The sequence below is a fragment of the Molothrus aeneus genome, chromosome Z, assembly GCF_037042795.1.
Source record: "Molothrus aeneus isolate 106 chromosome Z, BPBGC_Maene_1.0, whole genome shotgun sequence".
NCBI classification, from domain to species: Eukaryota; Metazoa; Chordata; class Aves; order Passeriformes; family Icteridae; genus Molothrus; species Molothrus aeneus.
In genome coordinates, this window is record NC_089680.1 from 31,675,569 (window position 1) to 31,699,052 (window position 23,484).

The window sequence follows — 23,484 nt, forward strand, 5'->3', positions numbered from 1 at the left end:
GCTGTAGCTACATTAGGAGCTCCGTGCTTTTTCTTCTCATCTGCAGACACAGAGGATTCCGAGAACTGAGTGGGAGATATATGTGCCTGATATCACTCATGCTCTTCTCTCATATGCTCTTTATGATCCAGCTAAATCCCAGTGTTTATAGGAGGACAGAAGCACAAGGACAACTCCTGCACGATATCAGGCACCCATGAGCTTTCCCCAAATACAGAAGAGGTATGGAGAGCAGCTCTCCTCCTTCACTTTCCTCTGACTGCAGGAGAGATATGTTCCTCTTGTTCCTCTGGTTTCTACCTTAACCTTTTATAACAATTCCCTGAGTGCTGGCTTGCCCTTCCATGGTGAGTACTCCTGGCCACAGGGATGGCAGTTGCAGGTGTATGCCCGCACACAGCACCGTGCATGCCAACAGGGACCCCTAGCCAGAAGGGCCTGCGTATTTTGGAAATTAAACTTTACTCAAGGTCACTTCCCTTATCACTGGGATCCAGTATTTCTATGTGTTCCACCCCCTCTTCTTCCCTCCCTTTTTCCCCAGAGGCCCACACAAGGCCCCCAGGTTGTGGAGACTTGTCACAACAGCACAGGCAGAAGAAACACATCTGAAGGCACCGGAGGCAGGCAGGGGTGTGGGCTGAGATATATGGTAGTAGTCAAAATTAGGAGTGCTTAGAGGATTTCAGAGCTAAAAACAATGCCCACCTAATTCTCTTTCCCTCTGGCTGGAATGAAACAAAGAAGGAGCTGCAGCTCCACTGTTCGTCTGCACAGTTGTTCTTGCTGGACAAGTGTGTGCAGCTGGTACAAGGCTTTATTAAGGGAAACTAAACCCTCAAGCAAACTCACAAGCAGTTTTCTGTTTCGTGTGTCTGTCATGAAAACCCTGGTCATTTGTTATTTGGGGTGGTACACCCTACCATGGTGAAGCTGCTGCTTCCTGTATCCCTCAGCCATCACTCCCAGCATCAACAAGTTCCTGAAGTTTGGGCAGAAGACACTTATTGACAATCTGAGGCCAGGTCATTTATTCAGAGAAAGAATGCTAGACTACAGTTTTTGTGCAGGACTGTAAAAATGAAGCCAAGACTGTTGTTCAATGTACACTGCAATTTCAGGCACACCTTCCACTGAAACTGGTTCCCTGATTTCTTCCTGGGGACTCATTTACTACAGCAAGAATTTCATTCATCAAGAGAAAATGTTTTAGGTGTATGGAGATATCTGACAATTAAAGTAGATATCTCAAGAGATATGTGGCAATCTCACGGGCAAGCCTACCCCCAGATACCCAGGCACCTTTGAACTCTGGCTGCCAGCACTGAGGCACTTAGACTGTAGAAATGCTCAAAGACAGATTAGGAAGTGTTCTTTTAAAAATGGTGGAAAGTTGTTTTATATCAACTTGGTGATTGTTAGCATTTTCTAATTTTGACCTTCAAGGCCCTGAATCGGCATATTTGTAAAAGGTCAAATGATAAAAAGTATCCCATGTGTTCCAAATGGAGCCTTTACTTTGCCTGGTGAATATTTTAGTGACCCAGTTAGAGCAAGAGGTTTTATTGAACAGAGTAGGCAAATGCAGAGGGAAACAGAAGACCTGTCATCCCTGTGACAATTATACGTCTGTCTCTGTGTAATCCACCCTCTCAGCCTGATAAACAAGAGTCTGTGCATGGGTTTTGAAAGGAAGGTGACCATCACCTTCTGTGATCTGGGTATTTTCTTGTGTACACCTCCGCTAGCCTGTAAAGCAGGTAAGTCTTAACGTCTGAATTATGATATTGTTTAGGACTCCAGTCCTACTCTGAAGTGCATTCTGGCTTTTTAATCTTTCTCTGGGGCTCATTCAACATGTTTCACTTATTCTGGATTTCTACTTTAAGTTACTTTTGGAATCCACTACTTTACAAATAATTGCATTTCCATCTGTTTTTTTATGTTGCTTCCTTGTGTACTCACTCATAAGCAGCATACTTACTGTATACTCAGTGAAGCAAACCTTGGGGATGATCAGCTCACATCTGTTTACTGCAGGCAATTTATAGGAAAAGGCTCAGCCCAAGCAAATATGACTGAATAAATTGACAGATGATAGTTATTCTTATTACGGGTGATCTTCCTCTGACCACCTTTAAACTGGTGTGGAGCTTTCTATATAAATGCACTTTTACTTTCCCAGATGGAACTTTTTGAAGACATTTTCTTGAGAAAATTTTTAAATTATCAGGAAGGAAAGTATGCCTTCATTTTTCCTGTATTTTCAGGTATAGGCACAAAAGTTTTCCTTTTACAGCAGCTTTATAAAATGGAAACACAGTAGCTTGTTTTCTTAAATAAAAATCCTTTCTTTCCATTCACCTTTTTGAAGCAATTGCTTATGAGTTCAGGACCATGGAGTTTTTTTATTACAGTCCATCCTTTCTCACACACAGCCAACAGGATGGATCAACTGAAAGCCTGACTCTTAGCCTAACAATCTCTGTCTTCATCTGGCCCTCCTTCCCTTCCCAGAGACTGGCCTTTGGTTTGACTCCTGTGCAATGTCAGTGACCGTATCTTTGCCCCACAGCTCTCCTGCTCACTGCTATGACCACTCCACTGGAAGATGCAATGGACACCTTGATTAGGATTTTCCATCACTACTCGGGCAAAGAAGGAGACAGGAACAAGCTCAGTAAAGGAGAACTCAAGGAGCTCCTCACCAGTGAGCTCACCGACTTCCTTTCAGTAAGATGCAGCTTTTGAACCTCCTGAGTGACTGTGTCATGAGTGGGTTAAGCAGCTATCCAAGTGCTTGGATAGGGATAGCACCTCCTTGTGCAAGGCCCATCCTATGACAGTCTCTCAGATAACAGTTCTTTGTGGAGCTGTACAGAAGAATATGATGTCAAATGTCCCGTTTGAGAAATATGTTTTCAGAGGGTGGTCAGTACCCTCCCATGTACCACTGGCAGCAGAGATGGGTACCGATGCTCTGCAAACTCCACAGTGCTTTTGAGCGGGAGGCCTAGGCCAGCCTAGGAGCAGTAGCAAGATCAATGCTAAATAATGGTCAGTTTGTTTGTTTGTTTCTTTGTTTGTTTGTTTTTAATAATAAGGCATAGATAAATCCATTGAAGACTTAAATGCAGCAACCAGTTGTCATGAGAGAGGAAAGTAGCTTGTGCACACAGTACTGATGCTTGTGTGCCCTGCAGAGAGGTGCTAAGGAAATCCTTTCAATGATAATCTGCTGATTTGAATATCTCTTTGCATGTTTGTTGTGTTCTACATTACACAGCATAGATGCTTTTATGGAATCAAAACTTTAAAAATAATGGGTTTATGTATCGTCTTAATTATAAAAATTATTGTGGGCCCTATCCCAGAAGGATTTTCTTTACATTGCACTCATTTCCTTGAATTGGATTTTCTTTTAATCTTGGCTATTGATTTATTATTATGAGATTCAATGGTCTTGCTCCCACTGAATAGGATGGTTTTTTGCCAACCAGGGTTCTTCTGAATTTGGTAAATGGATATATAATATGACAATTTATGAGTATTCTGTTGGAAATCTAAGTACTGTTTGTCAAGGGATGAGACAGAGAAATGCACTTTACAGATCCACCTTGACAAAAGAGATCCATGTTCAGTATCTCCTAAAATCTGTTTGACTCATTTCAATCCTCATTTAGAACCTGTATGCCTTTTAAGGGCTGCACTCTCTTTAGTTTCTGATGTTGCAGTGACTAGAGATGTATTACTGTTCAGGTCCATATTTAATGCAGCCTTTATTTAATAACACCAGCCTTGTAACATAGCAGTGGTGCCAGGCATGTCAGAAGTGCACATTCAAGACCTGCACAGCTAAGTCACTTTTCTTTCTCTCTAGGGCCAAAAGGACCCCCTCCTGGTCGATAAAATTATGAATGACCTGGACTCCAATAAGGACAATGAAGTGGATTTTAATGAATTTGTCATTCTGGTTGCTGCTTTGACAGTGGCATGTAATGATTTCTTTGAAGAACAGCTAAAGAAAGAGGAATTTTAAAAATCCTCTATGTAATCAATCTCCAGTCCACAAATGCAAGCAAAGCATGCCTAGTTAGGTAGCCCTCATTGGTGATTTGTAAATGCGAACCATAATTCCTCCAACTGTTACTGCTCTAAGACATTTATGGACCTAGTCAGCAGCTGGTGTAAGCTGGACTACAGCCAGCTTACACTACTTGAGATGTGCAATATTTCCAGTCTTTGCACTCCATGCATCTGTAACATGCCTTCATCAGTTGGCCAGGTCAAGGGCTTGGGGTGACAGATCATTTGGCACGAGTTGAGACTTCTATTTCTTCAATGTCAGTGGAAAGTAAAAGGCAGGGGAATGTTACTTATATACCTTCTGCATGGAAAAAATTTGGAATGAGACCCAACACCTGCAATTTAGTTATCAGTCATTTTATAATAATCTTATTTTGCAGCTCAAAACCAGCAGATTCTTTTTAGCTCAGTTCTGCTTATTCTAAAACCTTTGTTAGTTGCTGCTCCCCACACTCATATTTCAGATATGGTCACAGCTGTCTCTTGCTGCTGGAGCATACAATACTGCTTGCCATTGTTATGGGTTCATTTCCGCCTGTCTCCAGCTTCAATTTTGTTCTGTTGGCATCGCTGCATCCCAGTAGTCAACCTCTTCACTTGGCATAAATGAATTTATTCATATCATAAATTATTCAAGTACATAGAAGATTTAGTCACCAAATTGCTTGGAGGGCTGATGGAAGGACTGGGTCTTTGGGGGAAATGTGTAAATGCCTTCTGCTTTGACTACTTTGGCATGGTTAAAAGGAGGCCTTTTAGGACCACTTGTGGAAGATTTAATGATGAAATTCCAGGGTACAGCTTTGTAATGTGAGCCATCTTATGGAAAAATTGTTATTTCATCTTACACTGATCCCCACCCTGTATGGAAGTAGGGATCCCCTGAGCCCCACGGCCAGGCAAAGAGAGAGTAGGCAAACTCCTCCCAGTGTTAGCTTGCTCCTGGGTTGAGTTAAGAGTATTTACACACTCCTGTTTGAATTAAGCATACTTAAGCATCCTCAGTGGCAGGATATTGTGGCTTTTTTTCCTGCACAGAGAGCTCTTATATCCTTGTTATTTTGCTGGTAACCTCAAACTATAATAAAGGGCATCTGAATTAAATGAAGAATTTCTGTTTGTGTAAGACATTATTAAAAAACCACTCCCCAATGAATATGTGCCCTGCTAGGCAATATTTGCAGAATTAGTTCACTTGTCTTTCCTTCCCAGGCATCCAAATATCATTTAGCAAAGTGTACATTTGTATGAAATTACATATGATTAAGAATATGTAATTTCTTATTAGCAGGGGATTTTGCAGGGTGTAATAAATGTAACAAGGGGCAGACAGCATCCTAAGAACAGGGCCACCACCAAATGATGTTATCTGGGAAGAAAAGCAAGCTTTGCGACGGTGACAGTGCCACAGCATGAATGAAAAAATGCCACACCCTTGAATGAAAAAGTTATGCAGGATTCACAAAATGTCTTCTAGGCCAACATGACAGAAAGTACAAAAGTAAAACTGGCAACAAATGGACAACTTTTTGCTCCCTTTAATGTCGTGTACTTCAATATCATTGCAAGTGTTGGACCAGGATGGCGAAAGTATCAGCCAGAAAATATAAGACCACTTTTACGGTTTCTCAGGGGCCCCAGACAGTTGCTAGCCACTATACCTTTCCCTGTTCTCCAAGGGGAAGTGAAAGAAGACCTGTTTAAATCTTCAACTCCAAGCTAAAAGGAGTAAGGTTATCCCAGTAGAAGCCACTTCCTTCTCTAAAAAAAATTGAACAAGAATCTTTCTGGAAAGAAGCTCCAGAAAGAAACCCATCCCTGATGAACCCTTGTACATGTAGCAGCCCATGTGCATAGCAAAATTATGCTGGGTCACAGCTGGCAGCAGCAATTTCCCCTGGAGTCAGGCAGCAAGAGTCACTGCTGCAGTGGAGAGGGCCAGAGAGCCATCTCATCAGCTAAATTTGCTAGGGATTGTGTGCATCCTAACTGCTCTGTGGAAGGGGCTTACTTGCAGATGAGCTGTGGGAGAGTCAGAGGAGAATGACTCAAATGATCTTTTTTCCAACAAAGTTTTCATAAAACCTCATAAATCACTGGTTTTAGCTTGTCTTGTTAGGTGTTTCTTTGTTGCTGTTTTAACTACAAGGACAAATGTTAAACTCTGTCTGTTCTGTCAGAAGAAACCTTTTTGTACAAAGACAGGAAACCAAGCAGAAAACTAAGAAAATGCACAAAACACATTCAAAAGCTCAAACCCACAAAGCCTTCACACAATATGGGCCCCTGGGGTAAGACTAGCCATCCTATTCTTGGGCTACCTGTGGGCTGACCCACGGCACCCTCTCTCACTCCTCTCACACCGGAGCAAACTAATGTTCCATTAGACCATTAGTTGTTCCAGTAGACATCGCTTCTAAGAAAGATATATGAGGATCACCTGAAAGTTTTGAATTGCCTCTGAGCCAGAAAAAAAACTGTGAGTAATCCTCTGTTCTGTAAGCACTCCTCAAGAAGGAAAATGGCATTGAAACCACAGACATTGGCTATGCAAGAGGGTGCATACAAGGCCAGCCTCACTACGAACATGATGTCCTGCTGATGCGAACCTTTTTGGGTCTTCATTCTCTCTTTCAAACCTGAAGGCAGGATTTTTTTACTGACATTTTCCCACTGACTTCAAGTCTTCTGTAGTTCATGGATCTAGTGAGCACTTCGAAGTTTTACATGCAGATCAAGCTTGCTGTGTGGCTTTCTCCAGAGTGCCTCAGCATTAGAAATTATGTCTAATTACAGACATTTTTTCCATTTGTTATATCAGGCTGTCTTAAAAACCTATAGAAATTTGAACACCAAAACATGGCCTAATATTTTCCAGTTACATCAAAGACCAATAAAAATAGAACAATGCCAGACAAGGTCTTTTCTCTATATTGTGAAATTTCTTTGCTTGACATCTAAAGAGCAGATTTGCAGAAGACAAATTCCACTATCTTGAAAGCCTCAGCCTCTGCCATTTGCTTTTATTTCAGTTCAAAAGAGATTTGAAGTGCCTGTGTGCAACTGGCAACACAAAGCTTGATGCATTACCTGTTGGTAAATTTATAACTTCTTCAGATTTGTTATCCAGCTACCAATCCTGAAGAGCTGTGCATGACACCCCCATGAAGACAAGGAGTTTGTAATGGAGCTGTGCCTCCAAGCTGTGACTTACCAGCTATGTCCAGTAGGAAGGCACCACCTTTCAAAGGAAGGTGTGGAAGTGCAGTAGGAGAATAATCCCAAGCAGCTGGAAGGCGTCAAGTGTAATGGGATAACAATCTCCCACAACACCATTTTCTCCCTGTAAAGATGAGAGACAAAGTTGCCTGGCTTTGTGAGAAGGGAAAGAGAAGTGACCCCAGGAGACTCCAGCAGAACAGATGATGTTTCCAGTAGCTAGTAATGTTATTAATTGCCGTCCACCAATGTAGCAGTGTAGGTCCACCCCAGGTCCCTCAGCCACCCAAGGCAGACCCCTTTTCCAGGCTCCATGCTACAGCATAAAGCAGGGCAGGGCCAGGAGAAAAAACTTTCAGGGACAGCCCAGAGTCCATCATGCGAGCTCAACAGCACACATAAAAGATCCAGTTCCTCTCTGATCACAGCCTTGAAAAGGTTGGGTAAAAGGTCGCACACAAAACTTGTATCTGAAATCAGATTAATCTATATAAAGGTTTTTGACTGGCAGGAAGATTGAGATTTAGATTAAGATTTAAACTGTGATGTGACATCATGTGCATGTCTAATAAGGGCTTTGATTGACAGGCCATCAATTATTGCATGTGCCTTTAGGGATAATTACATCTGTTGAATAGCACTGTATTATTCGAAGAAAAAAGGGGTAACATTTTTGATTTGATCTTTCTTCTGCCACATGATATGGCATGAGAGAGAATGTTTAATTTATGATCTGGAAATCCATTTTCTAAATTAGTTCTGTCCACATCCTTTCCTCTGAGTTGGAGGATGGTGGGCTATAGACCAGGCAGCCATCAAAGAGAGCACATGAATGAACTTCAGCAAAAATATTTTAAAAAAAAAGAAACACCAAAAATCTTGTCATTTTTAAATACCAGCTCTCAGCCACCTGCTATCAGTTGTGTATAAGGGGCAACTCCCAAGGAAGAGAACTGCAGCTGCATCCACTTATTTTGCCCTTGCAAGCAGATTCTCAGCTGATGTAAAATGACAGAGCCTATTGCACTTAGTGGCATAATTTTGCAGCAGCTGAGAACATGTGCTTGAGACTCTAAATTAGCCTTCAATGGAAAGTTGTGTTTCTGTAAGCTGGTTGGCTAAATAAGGACATGTCTATAAAACTGCAAATATTGCAACAAGACAGCAAAGAGGAGGACAGAAGTAGTTGTTCAGAACCCAAGTCTTTGGGGGAAAATCAGTGCAAAATGTTCCTGTCACACATTTGCTTTAAATCTCAAGCTGCCCTCTCAAGTCCTGTTTGACTGCATGGAGTGCAGAGCAATCATCACAGTATTGCTTTCAAATATCTGTCAATGGACTCTGCCTTAAAACTCCATGTATGGCTTTGATTTTACATTCCCAGTAGTTGCATGAACTCAGAAAAGCACTACAGAATAAAGCTATGGCAGGAAAAAGATCTGTGTGTAGAACAAGTTATAAAGGGCAGAAAAGCAACTGAACCACCTGGAGCCCTACGTAAGATTGTTTTCTTGGAGTAGAAAAATGGTGAGAGGTTGAGACTGCTGCAGAAGAATGTAAATTCCTCAGCTCTGGCTGGGGACATCAAGTGGCAGATCCCTGTGGCTGAATGATGGGTCTGGATAAGACACAGGGCTGGAGAGTTCCATCCCATTGCACTATCGATGCCTTCGGTAGATGAAAGCAAAACTGGTTTTGCCCTTGCACTAATGACCGAATTCTGCACTTTTAGGAAAGACCTCTCTCTCAGAGGAGGGGTTTTTTGGGTCATTTTGGTGCCCTAGGAGTAGTATTGCAAGAAGGAGAATAGTTAATGTTTGAAATGAAAAAGCCCATTACTACACTTGAGCTAAAGATGCTCTGTAACATTGCTAGCAAAGGTGAAGTTGCCTTTAGACATCAGGAAGTGGAAAAATGCTGACTAGGTGAGCCAAAATCCTTCAACATATGTGATTTCTACACTAACACAAGATATTCCTGTACTTTCACCTAAAAGCATTTGGAGACTAATTGATCAAATTGACACTGCAGCCTGCACAGTACTGGGGATGACTGGTAAGGAATCACACACATGAAAAACAAAGGACTACGCAGAGGGAGCAGTTGAAAGGATAAATATACTATTATGTTTGGTATGCTGACATCTCTTATCTGACTCATACTGACTGCCTGATTTGTGAACAGTTCACAGTGTTTCTGAAGTTGGGTCCATTACTGTGATGTCTAACACTACCAGAATTGTGTTGAATTACAGTTTTTTCTGGATGAGAATTATTCTCCTCAGCGAGAGTCACTTTAGCTAAGAAATTCTTGTCCTTGGATAAAAAACCCAAAGCATTTTAAAATATCACTTAGGAAAGTGGTCCTTTTTCAAAGGTATTTCAGAGATTAAACAAATTTTGAAACATGATATGTGGAAATGCAGGGATTTCTCAACACATCTGAGATTATATTCTGTGTAATAAACTGGCTCGGCATTGAAAACAAAGTGATAAATGTTCTAGTAGCCCCAAGCTGAACAAAAAATTTGGGAGAGAAGGAACAGGGGCTGTTGCTTTGGGGAGGATCACTGGGAGAAAGTTGCAGCTGTGGGAAAGGAGATCTAGAACAGGATGTAACCTGGGCCATGAGGGTTACACTTCCAAACAAAGTCTAGATGCAGTAACTGTGCCATGTTTTGGAAAGGAGACTGTTCTTCTGCAGGGGCACTGGTACTGATGAGAGTAGCTGCTGCAGCTGGCAAAGGCAAATATGATGGGCTCAAAGAGGCTGCCTGGGGGCCATGCTGACACCTGTGTGCAGCTCTGGTGTTGAGGCCTTCTTGCAGCAACCCTTGAGGGCAGAGATTCTGTTTAAAGGATCCACAGAGGAGGAAAGTCCACGATAAAATTAAATAGCTCAAGAAACATCCGGTACTGGCACCAGACCAATGGCATGTGCTTTTTCCAGTCACCCATTCTCATATCTCTTTTCTCCTTCCTGAGAAAAAACTTTTCTCCCACTTCTTGGCCCTGACTGCTTTGTGTAGATGCTGGTTGACTCACAGGCAGAGCTGGTTGTGATAACCGCCCTCAGGATAATCTCACTGTCTGAATATAATGTTTGCTTGATTATTTGTAACCCGCTAAACTGCGAGTTTCACAGTCTTTGCTTTTAGCCAATGCCATAAATAGAGTTAATGCAAGACTTATTGTCAAGCCTGCATGATGCTGATAGACTTTCAGTTCATAAATCACATGCATTTGCCATCCCTGTGAGCCACTTAATGTGACAAATCACACCATCTCTTGTGTCAAACTGCCCAGAGTTAACAAGCCACTCTTACTTCACCTAATGGAAAGTTCAGCTCTATTTAGAGCCAATTTAGACACACACAGAGAAGTAATAGAAGTGATGTTACAGAGAGATGCGTGGTGAGGTTTGGAAGAGGCTTGTCATACCCAGCACAAAGCTGAGGCAGACAGGTAGTGAGAGAAATCAGTGATGGAGTTGTGGACTGATTACAGAGGGAGGAGTCCTGGGCTCAGGTTGGATCATGGACTGTTGGAACACCTGCCTGATATTGAAACAAACACGAGTAAAGGATTGAAGCACAAAATGTGATCTCAGACTTTGTGTTCCTGCAGCTAGAAATGTTCTCCTTCAGCTGTCACTGTAACTCTGATTGGGTTCTTGCAAAAAGGACATATCTTCAAACCATTGACAGGGCCAACTTACTTTAGCCATGCTGAATTCTATCCTTCCTATTGTATGTCCATAGTCCTGTGAGCCAGGAACAGGAACTTCTTGCACATTTGTCTTTGGCTCAGACAGAGTTTGAAGTGAAATCTTGTACATGTCTGTATCAAAGATGTGGTTTCCTAATGGCTTTCAGGACTGTGAATTGCTGAACAGTCTTCTCCTTGCTTTATTTTCTGGGGTGTTATTTCAAAGCAGTGATTAACTGGGATTTAGCAAAAATGGGACAAAAAATTTAGCCTTCACTGTAGCAGTTGTGACACTATAGAGACACTAGATTTCTTTCTCATTTTAATCTGGGCTAACTGATCCGGTTGTACAGAAACAATATACTGAAGGATTCACAAACAGTTGAACATGTGTAATAAACTAGAAGTGATGTGTAGCAATCTCCTGCCCTTCAAAGACACTGATATTGGTACAAGACCTGCAGCCACATGATAACAAGACAGGAATGACTAGTACTACATCTCACAGACACCACGAGGGAAATGAAAAGCTAACCCCTGAATGAATTCTCAATTAGAGTGGGAAAAAGCATAAGGGAAATAAGTGTAGCTCAGCACAATGTTTAGCAGCTGACAGACACGATTTGAAGTTTAAAGCCCAGTCAGATGTCTCACAGTGTGCATGACCCCACATGGCATCTCTTCAGCCAGCACTGAGCAGTAGTGAGAAATCAGCATGAACAGCTGAGGACGGAGTGCCTGAGGCAGGACTGCTCCTCTTCCTTGGAGCAGTTGTACTGCAGTCTCACTGCTGCTCCTCTCAGTTCAAGGAACCACCAGTCACAGACAAGCAGAGGAGCCCCCACGGGACATGCAGCAGCCAGGCTGATCCCTGTGGGGTGAAGCTTGCTTGGAACTGTGTCTATTCAGAAAATATTGACTCATGTTTAAGACCCTGATGCTAGTGAGGGGTTTGGTCTGCTCAAGCTGCTTATGCATGAAGTCAGGTTGCAGCTGAGGTGTAAAAAGAGATGGGCACCCACGGGCCCCTTTTTGAGAGCCCAAAAGGGTTCACAACACCTGGCCCCTCTTTGCTACAGGGAGGGATCCCTAAGGATTGTCTGTAGCTCAAGCACTTCTCACTAAGAAATCTCACTACTATGATGTGAGTGATGTCTATGGATGTGAAGCTCTGTGGTCTTCCAGCTGAGTCTTCGACTCTTGCTGTAATGTCTGGTCACCTGGCTGGCACTACAGGTCCCTTCTGGAATTGAAAAGGCTGGCAGTTCACAGCCTCTTACTTTGGGCTCAGACTCCTGGCCCCCACTCCTCCATCTGCAGCTCTCACTGCAGCTGCACACCCACCTCCCTGCACTGAATATTCCTCAACACTCAGTGTCTGAGGTATAGATTGGGGACTGGCAGGGCAAACTGGGACACTGCAGCCAGATTTTGAGATTGGAGGGGTCAAGCTATAATTTTAACCTTATCAATCTCTTTAGAGAGTGAGCAAAAAAAAAAAAAGAAAGTAAGGCTGGGCTCCTCTGCAGCCCCTTCTGGTCCTCATGGTCTCCAAGGCACCTCTCACCTTCCTGATTAATGTTCCAGCCATCCTCTAATGCAGACTGGGACTAAACCCTTCATTTTTCCAACAAAACTTGTAATTCCCAAGGAACTTCAATGGATTTCAGATATATACCCTACGTCTAATACCTCTGCTGAGTTCCAGATTTTTTTTAACTCTGCAGAACTCTCACTGGCTCAACTTTTAAAAGTCTTCTCAGGTTTCACTTGGGGATCAAGGCTGAAGTGGTATCAGGGGTTTTGTAATGAATATGCCCTTGGGAAGCCCAAGTTTTCATAATTTCTGTATGAAAGCTGTTTTCAGTGGGAAGAGCTGTCTGGTTTTGCCTGTGTGCTTGCTGCAGAGCCCTGGAGGGATGCACAGGCTGCAAACCTGCCTGGGACACAGGGGTGCCCACCCAGGCCTGGCCAGAAGGAAGCGCCTGGCACAGGCACAGGCACTGCAGAGAGCTGCATGTCACAGAACAGCACAAGATAGGCAGAAAGCCCTGCAGTCTGAATTACCCCGTACTGCCCCGGGAGGAGGGAGGGTTGCTCCTCATTGCTTGCTTTGGAATAACTGGAAATAAACACAGTGTATGAGTGCCCTGTATATATGCACAGGGATGGGCTCTCTCCCCCACAGGTTTTCAGCTATTCCACCAAACAGATTAGGAGGAAAGACATCTGCCAGAGAGGGGAATTCAACCGTCTTGAAAATTTGTGGCTGTAATTTGGACCCTTGTCATGCCCACGTACTGTGTCACTGTGAGAGGAATTCAGTTACCATGGGTTACCCTATCAGTACGGGGACCAAGTGCCTCCCCTCCCAACAGCTCTATAAAAAGAGTCGCTCCAAGACACCCCAGCAGCTTCTGCATACCGGCACAGACCCAGAGAAACTTGGTCACGGGGGGACAGCTGCCAGAGGAGGTGTCAGCATGCCGTCTGCTTTCCAATTTCAATGCCACCTCGTTCTCATCTTCCTGGCAGCTTCCAAAGGAGAAACCAGATACCTGGAGGTGAGCAATAGGGCTAGAGATTAAACATCTCACTGTGCTTTTAGCTGCTGTCTTCTAACTTGTGCTCTCATCTTTCAAGCATTGTGCTTTATTCTCTCTCCCTTTCCTATTCCCACTTCTCCTGCATTAAACTTATGCCTGGCTAACATTAATGCAACAGTCCCATGTATTCTGTACTACCTCTCTATTAATTTATGCTCATCAATTTTGCTGAGGATTTAAGAAACTCTCAGTGCACTCAGCTGCTGGGCTCACCTCTTAGATCCCAAGTTCATTTCCCCTCTACTGCAGGTTGGCAGCTTTCAGCCGGAGCTCTTCCAGAGCTGCACTGTTTCTGGACGGGGGACATAATATGCTGTGCCTGTTCTTGAGAGGTGCAGGGAGAGAGCTGCATTTCACTTTGCCCCAGACTCTTTTTGCCCTCCATCTTCAACCAGGTGAGGGATGCTGGTGAAGATGACCCCTTCCTACTACTCAGTGAGGATCTGAAGCGAGAGCTGTCTGCAGGACAGATCTACCGGCGGTCGCTCCGTGAGTTTCTTTGGTGCTCTGGTAGGGACTACTGACAGGTAGAGAATCCTGGGTGTACCTCAGGGAAGGAAAAGGGCTAATTGGGAGTAACAGAGCTGCAGGAGCTTTTTGCAAGACTAGGGAGAAGAAGGACAAAGCATTAAGCCTGCAGAAACCTGTGGTTTAAGGCAGAGGGTTGGGGTTCATAGTTAATGGTCCCAAATAACTGGAGTCAGATGGGGATTTCCCACCCATGTCGCTAGGCAGGGTCACATTGCCAAGGGGTGGGGCAGGTGTAGCAGCTGTGAGTGGAGAGAAATCTGAAAGAATAGAGTGCTTGTGCACTTGTGCACATGTACACACAGAGTTTTCTGCTCAGAGATGCACGGACAGACCGTCCCCCCTCGTTCCCCCGTCACACGTTTGTGCTCACACCTGCCAGTTATTTACTATTCATCCTCTGATGCTCAGCAGGCTCCTAATTGCTTCAGCTGGCTCTCCCTGTCCTCACTGCCAGCCGGATCCCAGTGCGGGGGGGTGGTCTCTCCTATCCCCCTCCTTCCCTGCACAGTGGGAGCTGGCACGGAGTCTTCCTCCAGAGCAGGCAGCAGCAGCAGCAGCCCTTTGTCCCTGCTTCTCCAGGGTGCATTGACATGCTGAGTATAGAGGGGCAGTTCACCTTCACCGCAGACCAACCACAGCTGCACTGCGCAACCTTCTTCATCGGGGAGCCCGAGGAGCTCATCACAATTCACTACGACTTTGTAAACATCGACTGCCAAGGGGGGGACTTCCTGAAGGTAAGAAGCTGCTTTTGAGGTGTTTACTGTGTGTGCAAGGGGCAGGCGAACACACGTGCACATCTGTGTCTTGTGTGTGTTTGTGTGTAAAAAGCAGGCAAGCCACCCCTGGGATGGCTCTTTCCCCTCCCTGAGGCACTCTTGGTCCCCCCGTCACCACTCCTCTAAAGCAAAGCCAGACGTGGGATGAGGATCCCTCTCCAGCCTACAGTACCTCTTCTGAACTTTTCCAGAAGTGCCTCTATGGAGTGTCCATACCCAGGTGAACAGCTGAAAATTTGGGCAGTAGGATTTACTCATTGCGCTGTGAATCAGATGAGCCAGCAGATAATGATACAGATCTCTGGATCGTTGTTACTGCTCTGGGACCTCTGCTCTCAGGTCACTTAGCATCAGATTAATAGTGAGTGGATCATTGCAGGTTTTCTTTAAAAATTCCCTGCTAGAACTTTTCAGATATTGGCTCTGAACAGAAAGAGGCTCATGACTCAGAACCATTTATATTCCAGTGTTGAAAAACTTTACCAGCACATTTCTCTGGCAGGCAGGAGCATTCACCAAGATCTGAACTCAGTCAAGGACAGAAGGGGAGGTTCGATGGTCCCTGGCTCCCTTCGCCTTGCACTTTTCCCTTTTTGCTGAACTGGCAAGGCACAGAAGAGACCACAACCCATCTAGTGGCAAGCTGACGTCCGGGAACAGGGTGAAGGAGGAAAGCTGCCCTTCAGCCCTTTCCTTGTCTCCTGCTCAGAATTCTGTCCTTCCATTCCATATCTTGGCTGAGATGTCTCCCCACATGGCTGCAGGGAGGCTGATTTCAGTCTCTTGTGGGGCTAAGGCTTTTGTACCTGCACTTATGGTCGCTCATGGAGGCTAGAAAAATGCCAAGATATCTTTTATGTTTTATTGGGCTTTCCTTTCTTTGGTAATGGTGTCCCAAACTTCTCTATTATATTGCTCTCTCTGTATATATATACAGGCAGCTTTTCTCTCATGTAATTTGAACACCTACATCCCATTACTTCAGAAACTTATAGTTCTGGCAAATCCAGAGACAGATCCTGATGTTTTTTTCATCAGGAAGTCTCACATCAGAATTACTGACTAAAGCGACAGCTGAACCTGATCCTTGAATTTTGGGAATATTGACTGAAGTGTTCAAGGAATTGCCATGTGAGAGCAGCTAGGAGGGAATTGAAACAGCAAAGCAGGCAGCTGTGTATCTACGCTAGAAATAATACGTATTTCTGCTTCTGATCTGAAGATGGTGAGGGAAAATTGTTGCTTTTTTTAATGAAGGAAAGATTTGTAGAAGTTGATACTTAAAGTCCAGATAAATAATGCAGGATTTGTTTTGTTTTCTAGTGGTTAGGATGAGGTAAAATAGCTGACACAAGCGAGAGCAAAACCTCTGCCAATAATTCCTCCCTAAAGTTTTCTGTATTCCAATATCTCTGCATGTCCACTGGGACCATTAATGACAAGCTGTAAAGCATCTAAATCAAGCTGGTCAAAAACTCCTTATAGTAACAATCCAATTGCAAAGAAAAAAAAAAGAACGTGAAAAAAAAAAGTAGGTAACAAAAGCTGTCACCTGAAGGAGATAAAAACAAAAGTTATATGCATCCCTTTCCTAAACATCCATTGAAGCATGAATAATTAGTCAAATGTTAGAAAATCAATAAATACAGTGAATTTTTTTTTCAGTTTGTGGCTTTGAACAGGTAATTTGGTGTCAAAAGAAAAGAGTGTCTGTTATACTTCATGTTTCTGCTCTCTGCTAACAGAGTATTAAGCAAAACCTAGTTTTATATTATTGGACCTCTGTAGGTGTTTGATGGATGGATACTCAAGGGAGAGAAATTTCCCAGTTCCTTGGACCATCCTCTCACCACTTCTCAAAGATACGTAGACTTCTGTGAAAGTAGGAATATTCAGAGGACCATCAGATCATCACAGAACGTGGCAATGATCTTCTTCAGGATTCAGCTACCAGGCAATGGATTTACTGTCACAGTCAAGAAAAGCAGCAATCTCTTCCGTAAGTCTGCAATTCATTCTGCCAAAGGGGCTTGAATTTGGGGCAGGAAGCCAAGAGAATGTGTTGCTTTGCACTAAGTTTTCTCACTGTGGTTATCTGCACTGACATGGCTGCGGTGGAACCATGTGCACCTGCATGCCTGCAGGCTTGACTCAGCCTCAGTGTGTGTCCCAAGAAAACAAAGGAGCTTAAGAGGTCACACAGGCTTCAATATGCAAGACCATAAGGCTCTTTCTTTCAAATAAGATCCCTCCCAATCTAATATTGACATGTTCCAACACATTTAGCTAGAATAAATAGTATTAATTGAGTAACTTCAGTCTCAGCATTTTCTAGATCTGGGTGAACAATGAGGAAAAAATATTTGAAAAAGGTCAACAGTAAAATCAGTGTATTGAATGTTATATGGTAGTTATGAGAGATATATGATCACAGAGATCTACCTGCAAGTTCTTTGCCTAAGCCTCTGAGCTGGCAAGGCACAAATTATCACAGAATCATAGAATAGCTTGGGTTGAAAGAGTTCATAAAGATCATCTTGTTTCAACCCCCCTCACCATGGCCAGGAATGTCACATGGTAGACCAGGTTATCCAGGGCCTCATCCAACCTGGCTGTGAAATTTTCCAGCAGTGGGACACCCACAACTTGACTGGGCAACATGTTCCTCACTTGAATTATGTTTTCCAGAGAGGACAGGACATTTAACAATTATTGTTCAGGCCAGTCTGATTTATCTCCTAACTACTCAAAGTGACCAAACAAAACAAAAGCAGAACAAACAAAACAAAAACCAAATACCAAACAAACAAAAACCCCCACCCAAACAACAAACAAACCCCCCAAAAACAACAAAAGGGAAAAAAAAACCCGAATAAAAACACCAAAAAAAAAAAAGCTCCCCGAACCAAAAAGCAGTGACAGTATGTCTGCTATGTCTTTACTCCAAGTTATTCAGACTTGGGCCTGCAAGCTAGGTCCCCACTGTGGTGTGGCTTCATGCCCACAGATGTGATTATTGTATTCAGCTGCTGGAGGTGGCTGGTGTCATTGTCCTGCTGAAGCAACTGCAGGACTCCAGAGCTATGCCAAGGATCCCTCGGGTTGCTCACGTAGAAGATACTCCTTTACCTGAACTCATAAGTTTGAACTTAAAGATAAAATCATGCTCCCATTTCAATGAGATATTTTGCAGTGTAAAGAACTCCAGTTCAGAGGAGCAGAATAGGATTTAGGGAATTGCTGGCAATATCAGGCAATAAGCTGTCAAAACTAAACACAATTCCTCCCTCCACCCATGTTTAGCCTCCTTCAAACTGACAAACTGTATGAGCCCTTGACAGCATGAGCCCCTGATGTACAGATTTCAGGTGTGAGCTCTTCTAATGACTGCTTCACCCTCAGGTTCTGCCAGACCTCATGCTATATAGTAAAAAAAGGGGGAGGGAATTTTTAAGGAACAAATGCTATGCAAGAACCTCAGAAAATGCCACAATTTTTTTTTTCAGCCTTTGGTTGTAACTCACAGTAATTAAACTATATCTCTGCTTTTTTGGTACTGTAATGATGTAGTTTTGCTACATGCAGCGATGACTGGACAAGTAACTCTTGTACCTTTTCCCATGTCCCAGCTTGCAATGTCATCTCTCAGACCCCCTCAGGAAGGTTTACCATGGTCATTCCTCACCAGCACAGAAACTGTAGCTTCTCCATAATCTACCCAGTGGTGATAAAAATATCTGATCTTATCCTGGGACATTTAAATGGTCTCTTTTTAAAGGTGAGATCTTTATTTCCTAAGAAAATATTAGCATGTGCAATTTTTGTGGGCACAGAAGCGGGAAGGGGTGAAGCAGGGATAGGCTGTGATGCTGGCTGCTAAGGCATGGGTGTTCTGGACCTCTTGTGTGCACGATGAGGTCTCTGGTTTCTCCCAGAGAGGAGAGCTGGGGCTGTCTCTGTCACTATTGTCTCTGTAATGTTACAATGGCAGCCAGATCATGCAAAGCACCATTAATGAATGTAACTACTGCTTGCCATAGCAAAGGGTAAGTATTTCATTATAAAGAAAGGAGCCCTCTCTCCGAGAGCTGTCTGTCTGTATTTAAATTAATGAAAGCAGCAAACGCTCTGAAGAGAGAATGGAGCCACTAGATAGCAAGGTATTTTGTCATAGACAAAATACAAATGTGCTCGCAGCTGATTGCCTGCTCCATATGCTCAGCATTCTCTGCTCTGATCTGGGTTATTTGGTGTTTGATGACAAACCAACAAAAGAAGACAGGAGCTATTGGTGATACCTGTGCCTGGGTGGTGTAAGAAGGTATCAATTACAAAATATTCAGAAGAATAGAGCAAGGAATTTTTTTTTTGTCCTGAGCTCTTCAAGGAGATTGCCAGTGTCTGAAAAAACTAGGTTTTGAGAGATGGGCAAGTGAATTAGTTGACTTTTTCAGTGGTGAGCAGAAAAGGACAACAGCAAAGGAAGGTAAAGAAAGCAGGCACTTAAATAGCAGCATAGGGGTGACAGCCCAAAGGTGCTCAAGGTGTCTATACAAGAGATTTTTGGCAAACAGCATTAATTTCAGGAAAATTGTGGGTTTAATATACAGTAAGTCATTGCTTTAAAAGAAAATACTCTTTTTGTTAATTTCTACCTTAACTGAACTTTGCCACAATGGTGCATTTTAGCATTTTTTTAGGAATGAGTATGGTATAGTGAAACTGAAGTTCCTGCCTGCCAGCTGAATATAGGCATACGTACAGCCCATGCCTGCATTAATTTGATTACATGTTTAAGCACCCAGAACCAGATTGCCTATCTACATTAAAAGCAGTTGAATCAACACCTTTTCTACTTGTCAGTAGAGTCTATTTTCAGTAGAGTCAATTTTCAGAGTCTACTTAGGTCTTTCTTTGAAATGCCTTAAGAAAATTAACTTACTAATATAAAATCAAGGTAGTACTGCTCAGGATGAGAAACTGATTTCACACAGCTTTAAGCACAGGGGATTTCTAAAACCTATTGTTAGTTCCAATAATGTCTGCAGAACTGCTACATTTTGAAGATGAATGATAAATAACTTCTGGCGTCTACCTTTTTAAGAAACCATCTGCAAGCTGTGCAGGAGTGGGAGATTTTGTAGAGCTTCTTGGAGGAGCTGGCTTAGACCCATCCAAGATGTTTCCACTAGCTGACCTCTGCCATTCCTTTCATGGGTCTGGTAAGAACTTCTTCCAATTACCTCCACATAATAAAATAATTAACCATAATAAGACATGCAGAGATCCCCCCACACACCTGGACTTCCTGCTAGAGGGTGAATTTCACATTTAGCAGAACATGAGAGCTGAAGCCTGTGGTTTGGCTATGTGTTACAGCACACCCATGACCACCTTCATTTGCCCCTTTAGTAATCATTATGACAAGGCTGAATTAGACATATTTTAAAAATTCTTGTCCTATGACAAAAACAAATATTAAAATGTCAGCACATAAAAAGGTCTGGAAATTTCCTACAAATGAAGACAGATTGTTACATTTTCAGTTAAAGAGCTTTTCTCTCATTTACTTAGTGTTCCCAAGACCTTTTTTGCTGGTGGTGTAACACATACCCCAAAAGCCCATTCTATACTTTGAATTTGCTGGGGCTCTGAACCTGTTTCATTATCATGCTAGTCCACTGCCTTCTTTCTCCCCATAAAAATAAGAACTTCCAGTTTCCCTAATATTCAATAGCAGACTGTAAAGTGTGGCAGTGATATGACAGACTAACCCCTGTGGCACACCTGCCATTTCTCAGGAGTACCAACAGGGCACTGGTGAAGCAGCATTTCCAAAGACTTGCAGGGCAGGAACGTGCCTGGTCCTTGTGGTCTCCCTTGCCTTTCATCACACTACAACTTAACAGTCCAGGCACTTTTCAAAGATTTAACTGGTAAGCGCTGCTGTTAAATGATAATCCTGAGCACTGGAATGAGATTAAAATGTGTTTTCCTGGTGGTGTGAAGGAAGTGGAAATCCATCTCAGCAGCTCCTGATCTCAAGTGAGGAAGTTCCCCCAAGCTCCCCAAACGAAAAGGCTTTGCCAAGCCTCCACTCAAATGGCTTGCCTAAAGCAGCAGTTAGTGACACTCAATTTCCCTCAGAGTGGAAGGACCACGTGCTGGGCACTACCATTTGAGTTTGTCTTGATGGGACTCTCAAATGCCTTTCTTCCTGTGAAGAACGTCCTTACACACAAATCCACTCATCCTTCTAATGGGAAACATTTTGATGTTGCTAATTTTGGCTAACTCCAGGATAGAGTGCCATTACCCTTACCCATCACTCATGGTATCTAACAGTAGCACATAGATATGGAGTAGCCTTTGGAGGAGGGAAGGATACTTGATTAAATACCCAAGCATGGTAAAGCAAAACTCACAAACACAAAAGTTAATCAGCAATATCACCACCAGCAGGTCATCACGACACACAAATTTTCTTTATTTCCAAAACTGCATGTATTGGTGCTTCATAATTCCCATCATTATATATCTCTTTTCCCTCACTTTCTGTCATATAAATGTGTCTTTATAGCCCCTTTATATCTCTTTTCCCTAAACAGCCCAAATGAAGATTGGCTGTGACAACACTGTGCTGCGGATGGTCTCCAGTGGCAAACACATCAACCGTGTGACATTTGAGTATCATCAGCTGGATCTGCAGGAAACAGAAACAAGAAAGGAGAACAGCATTGAGGAATTCTGCTTTCCTAGTATCTGAGAAACCAGGACATGCATCTTCACATAGCTAATGAAAATAAAGTTCTATAATAATGTACTTTTTCCTTTAAGTAGCTGGTGGTGTCAAGCCTTTCTATAAACATAATTCTTTTCTCATACAAATCAGTCATTCCCATCAGCAAGCAGGAGAAAGCAAAAAATGTATTAATCTTTGTTATTATCATTATATTCTTTCTGCGATGTTTAAGCTCATTTACCATATCAAAAATCAATAACAAGAATAGAGGGGTACTTTTCCTGTATCAATATTATTAGGAAAATAGACAAAAAAACTAGTCTGGGGATATATTAAATCCACAATAAATATAAACTTCATGCAGCAGCTTTATCCTTTTATATCAAGTATAAACAAATAAACAAAAAAAGGTGGTGAAATACAATTCCTGTTTTGTAAGAGGAAGTCAAACATTCGTGTGCGTAAAAACTACTGTTTTACTTATGACTATAAATGTACTATTTATTTCTAATGACATGTTTTTAATGCAAATTTATAGCATGAGTCTTCCTTACACAAATTCAAACATAAATAAATACATTCAAAGAGTTGGCAAAGATTTCTTATATTGTATTTTTTATGAAGAGGTCTTTTAACACACTGATTAAACTTCCTAAGTCTTGTGCAGTTTTCTGGAAATGAAAATTTTGAATACATGTTGCTGAAACACCATGAACTATTATGAGCAAAAATTTGGTTTCTCTAGATTGGTTTTCCCTCCACACAGAATCAGTTTCAGAAGTACACTTACTGGTGCCTTCCCTCTTTCAGATTTTTGGTCAGGTGTCCTGCTGATCCGTGAAGGCAAGGATACAAAAATATAGATTTATTTTTTCCAGGCCTTTCTAGGAAAGGACTGTCAGCCTTGAAGAACTCTGGGAAGCACAAGTACAGTAGAGGACCAGAGCTGTGTCCTAGCTTTGAGAGCAAGGTCTGATTGGTATGTTTTCTGGGAGTGGCACCTGCCAGTAACAAGAGTAAACTGTTCCTCCTCCAGGGCTCAATTAACGATGAAGCCTAATTGATCCAGCTGCATTCCTGAAATCTTGCACTCTAAATTATGGCTCTTAATCTCACAGTCATGCATCCAAAATCAAGTGTCTTGATTATTCAGCAGCTCTGCAGTTAATCTCTGTGACTGAAGGGGGTGAATACCACAGGATGCCTCAGAATCTCCCTCTTTTGGTTTTGGAAGCCCTGTTTTTGTGACTGACTCATAAACAGATGGATGTCTTTGGTAGACTGGTCAGACTTGGTGAGTGTATCCACCCCTGCAGGGCTGTGTTTATGGAAAAGTGGGGACTGTAGGAATGCTTCACTTCATTCCGAGGAAAACAGACAGAAATACTGATGGCTGCTCCACGACATGAAGCAACCCTGACTCGGGTCTCTGACTGGGGGGTTCTTGGCCACTACGTCCCTGCTCCAGCCTCATGCAAACCACTGTGGGCTTTCCAAGCTGTGCTGAAGTGCTAGCAGTGTTGGTATCACCACCCAATGTCAGAAACATCACATCCTATAATCCTAAAATCATAGAATGGCCTGAGTTTGAAAGGACCTTAAATGTCATGTAGTTCCATCCCTCCTGCTGTAGGCAGGAACACCTTTCACTAGACCAAGCTGCCCAGAGCTCCATCCAGCCTGGCCTTGAACACTTCTGGGGATGAGGCATGCACGACTTCCTTGGGCAACCTGTTCCAGTGTCTCACCACCCTCACAGTAAAGAATTCCTTCCTAATACCTAACCCAACCAGTTTGAATCCATGTCCCTTATC

At 42.9% G+C, this 23,484-nt stretch overlaps 2 protein-coding genes across 2 annotated transcripts; both read left to right on the forward strand.

Moving 5' to 3' along the window:
- The first annotated feature begins 2,549 nt into the window (after positions 1–2,549).
- Positions 2,550–4,039, forward strand: S100Z (S100 calcium binding protein Z). The gene is made up of 2 exons (XM_066569486.1): positions 2,550–2,733; positions 3,881–4,039. Exons 1-2 carry the CDS (start codon positions 2,593–2,595, stop codon positions 4,037–4,039), a joined length of 300 nt encoding a protein of 99 aa, XP_066425583.1. The 5' UTR covers positions 2,550–2,592.
- A 9,402-nt stretch (positions 4,040–13,441) lies between these two features.
- CRHBP (corticotropin releasing hormone binding protein) lies at positions 13,442–22,266 on the forward strand. The gene is made up of 7 exons (XM_066569194.1): positions 13,442–13,576; positions 14,014–14,107; positions 14,729–14,886; positions 16,717–16,927; positions 18,558–18,706; positions 20,033–20,150; positions 21,537–22,266. Exons 1-7 carry the CDS (start codon positions 13,496–13,498, stop codon positions 21,692–21,694), a joined length of 969 nt encoding a protein of 322 aa, XP_066425291.1. The 5' UTR covers positions 13,442–13,495; the 3' UTR covers positions 21,695–22,266.
- The last annotated feature ends 1,218 nt before the right edge of the window (positions 22,267–23,484 follow it).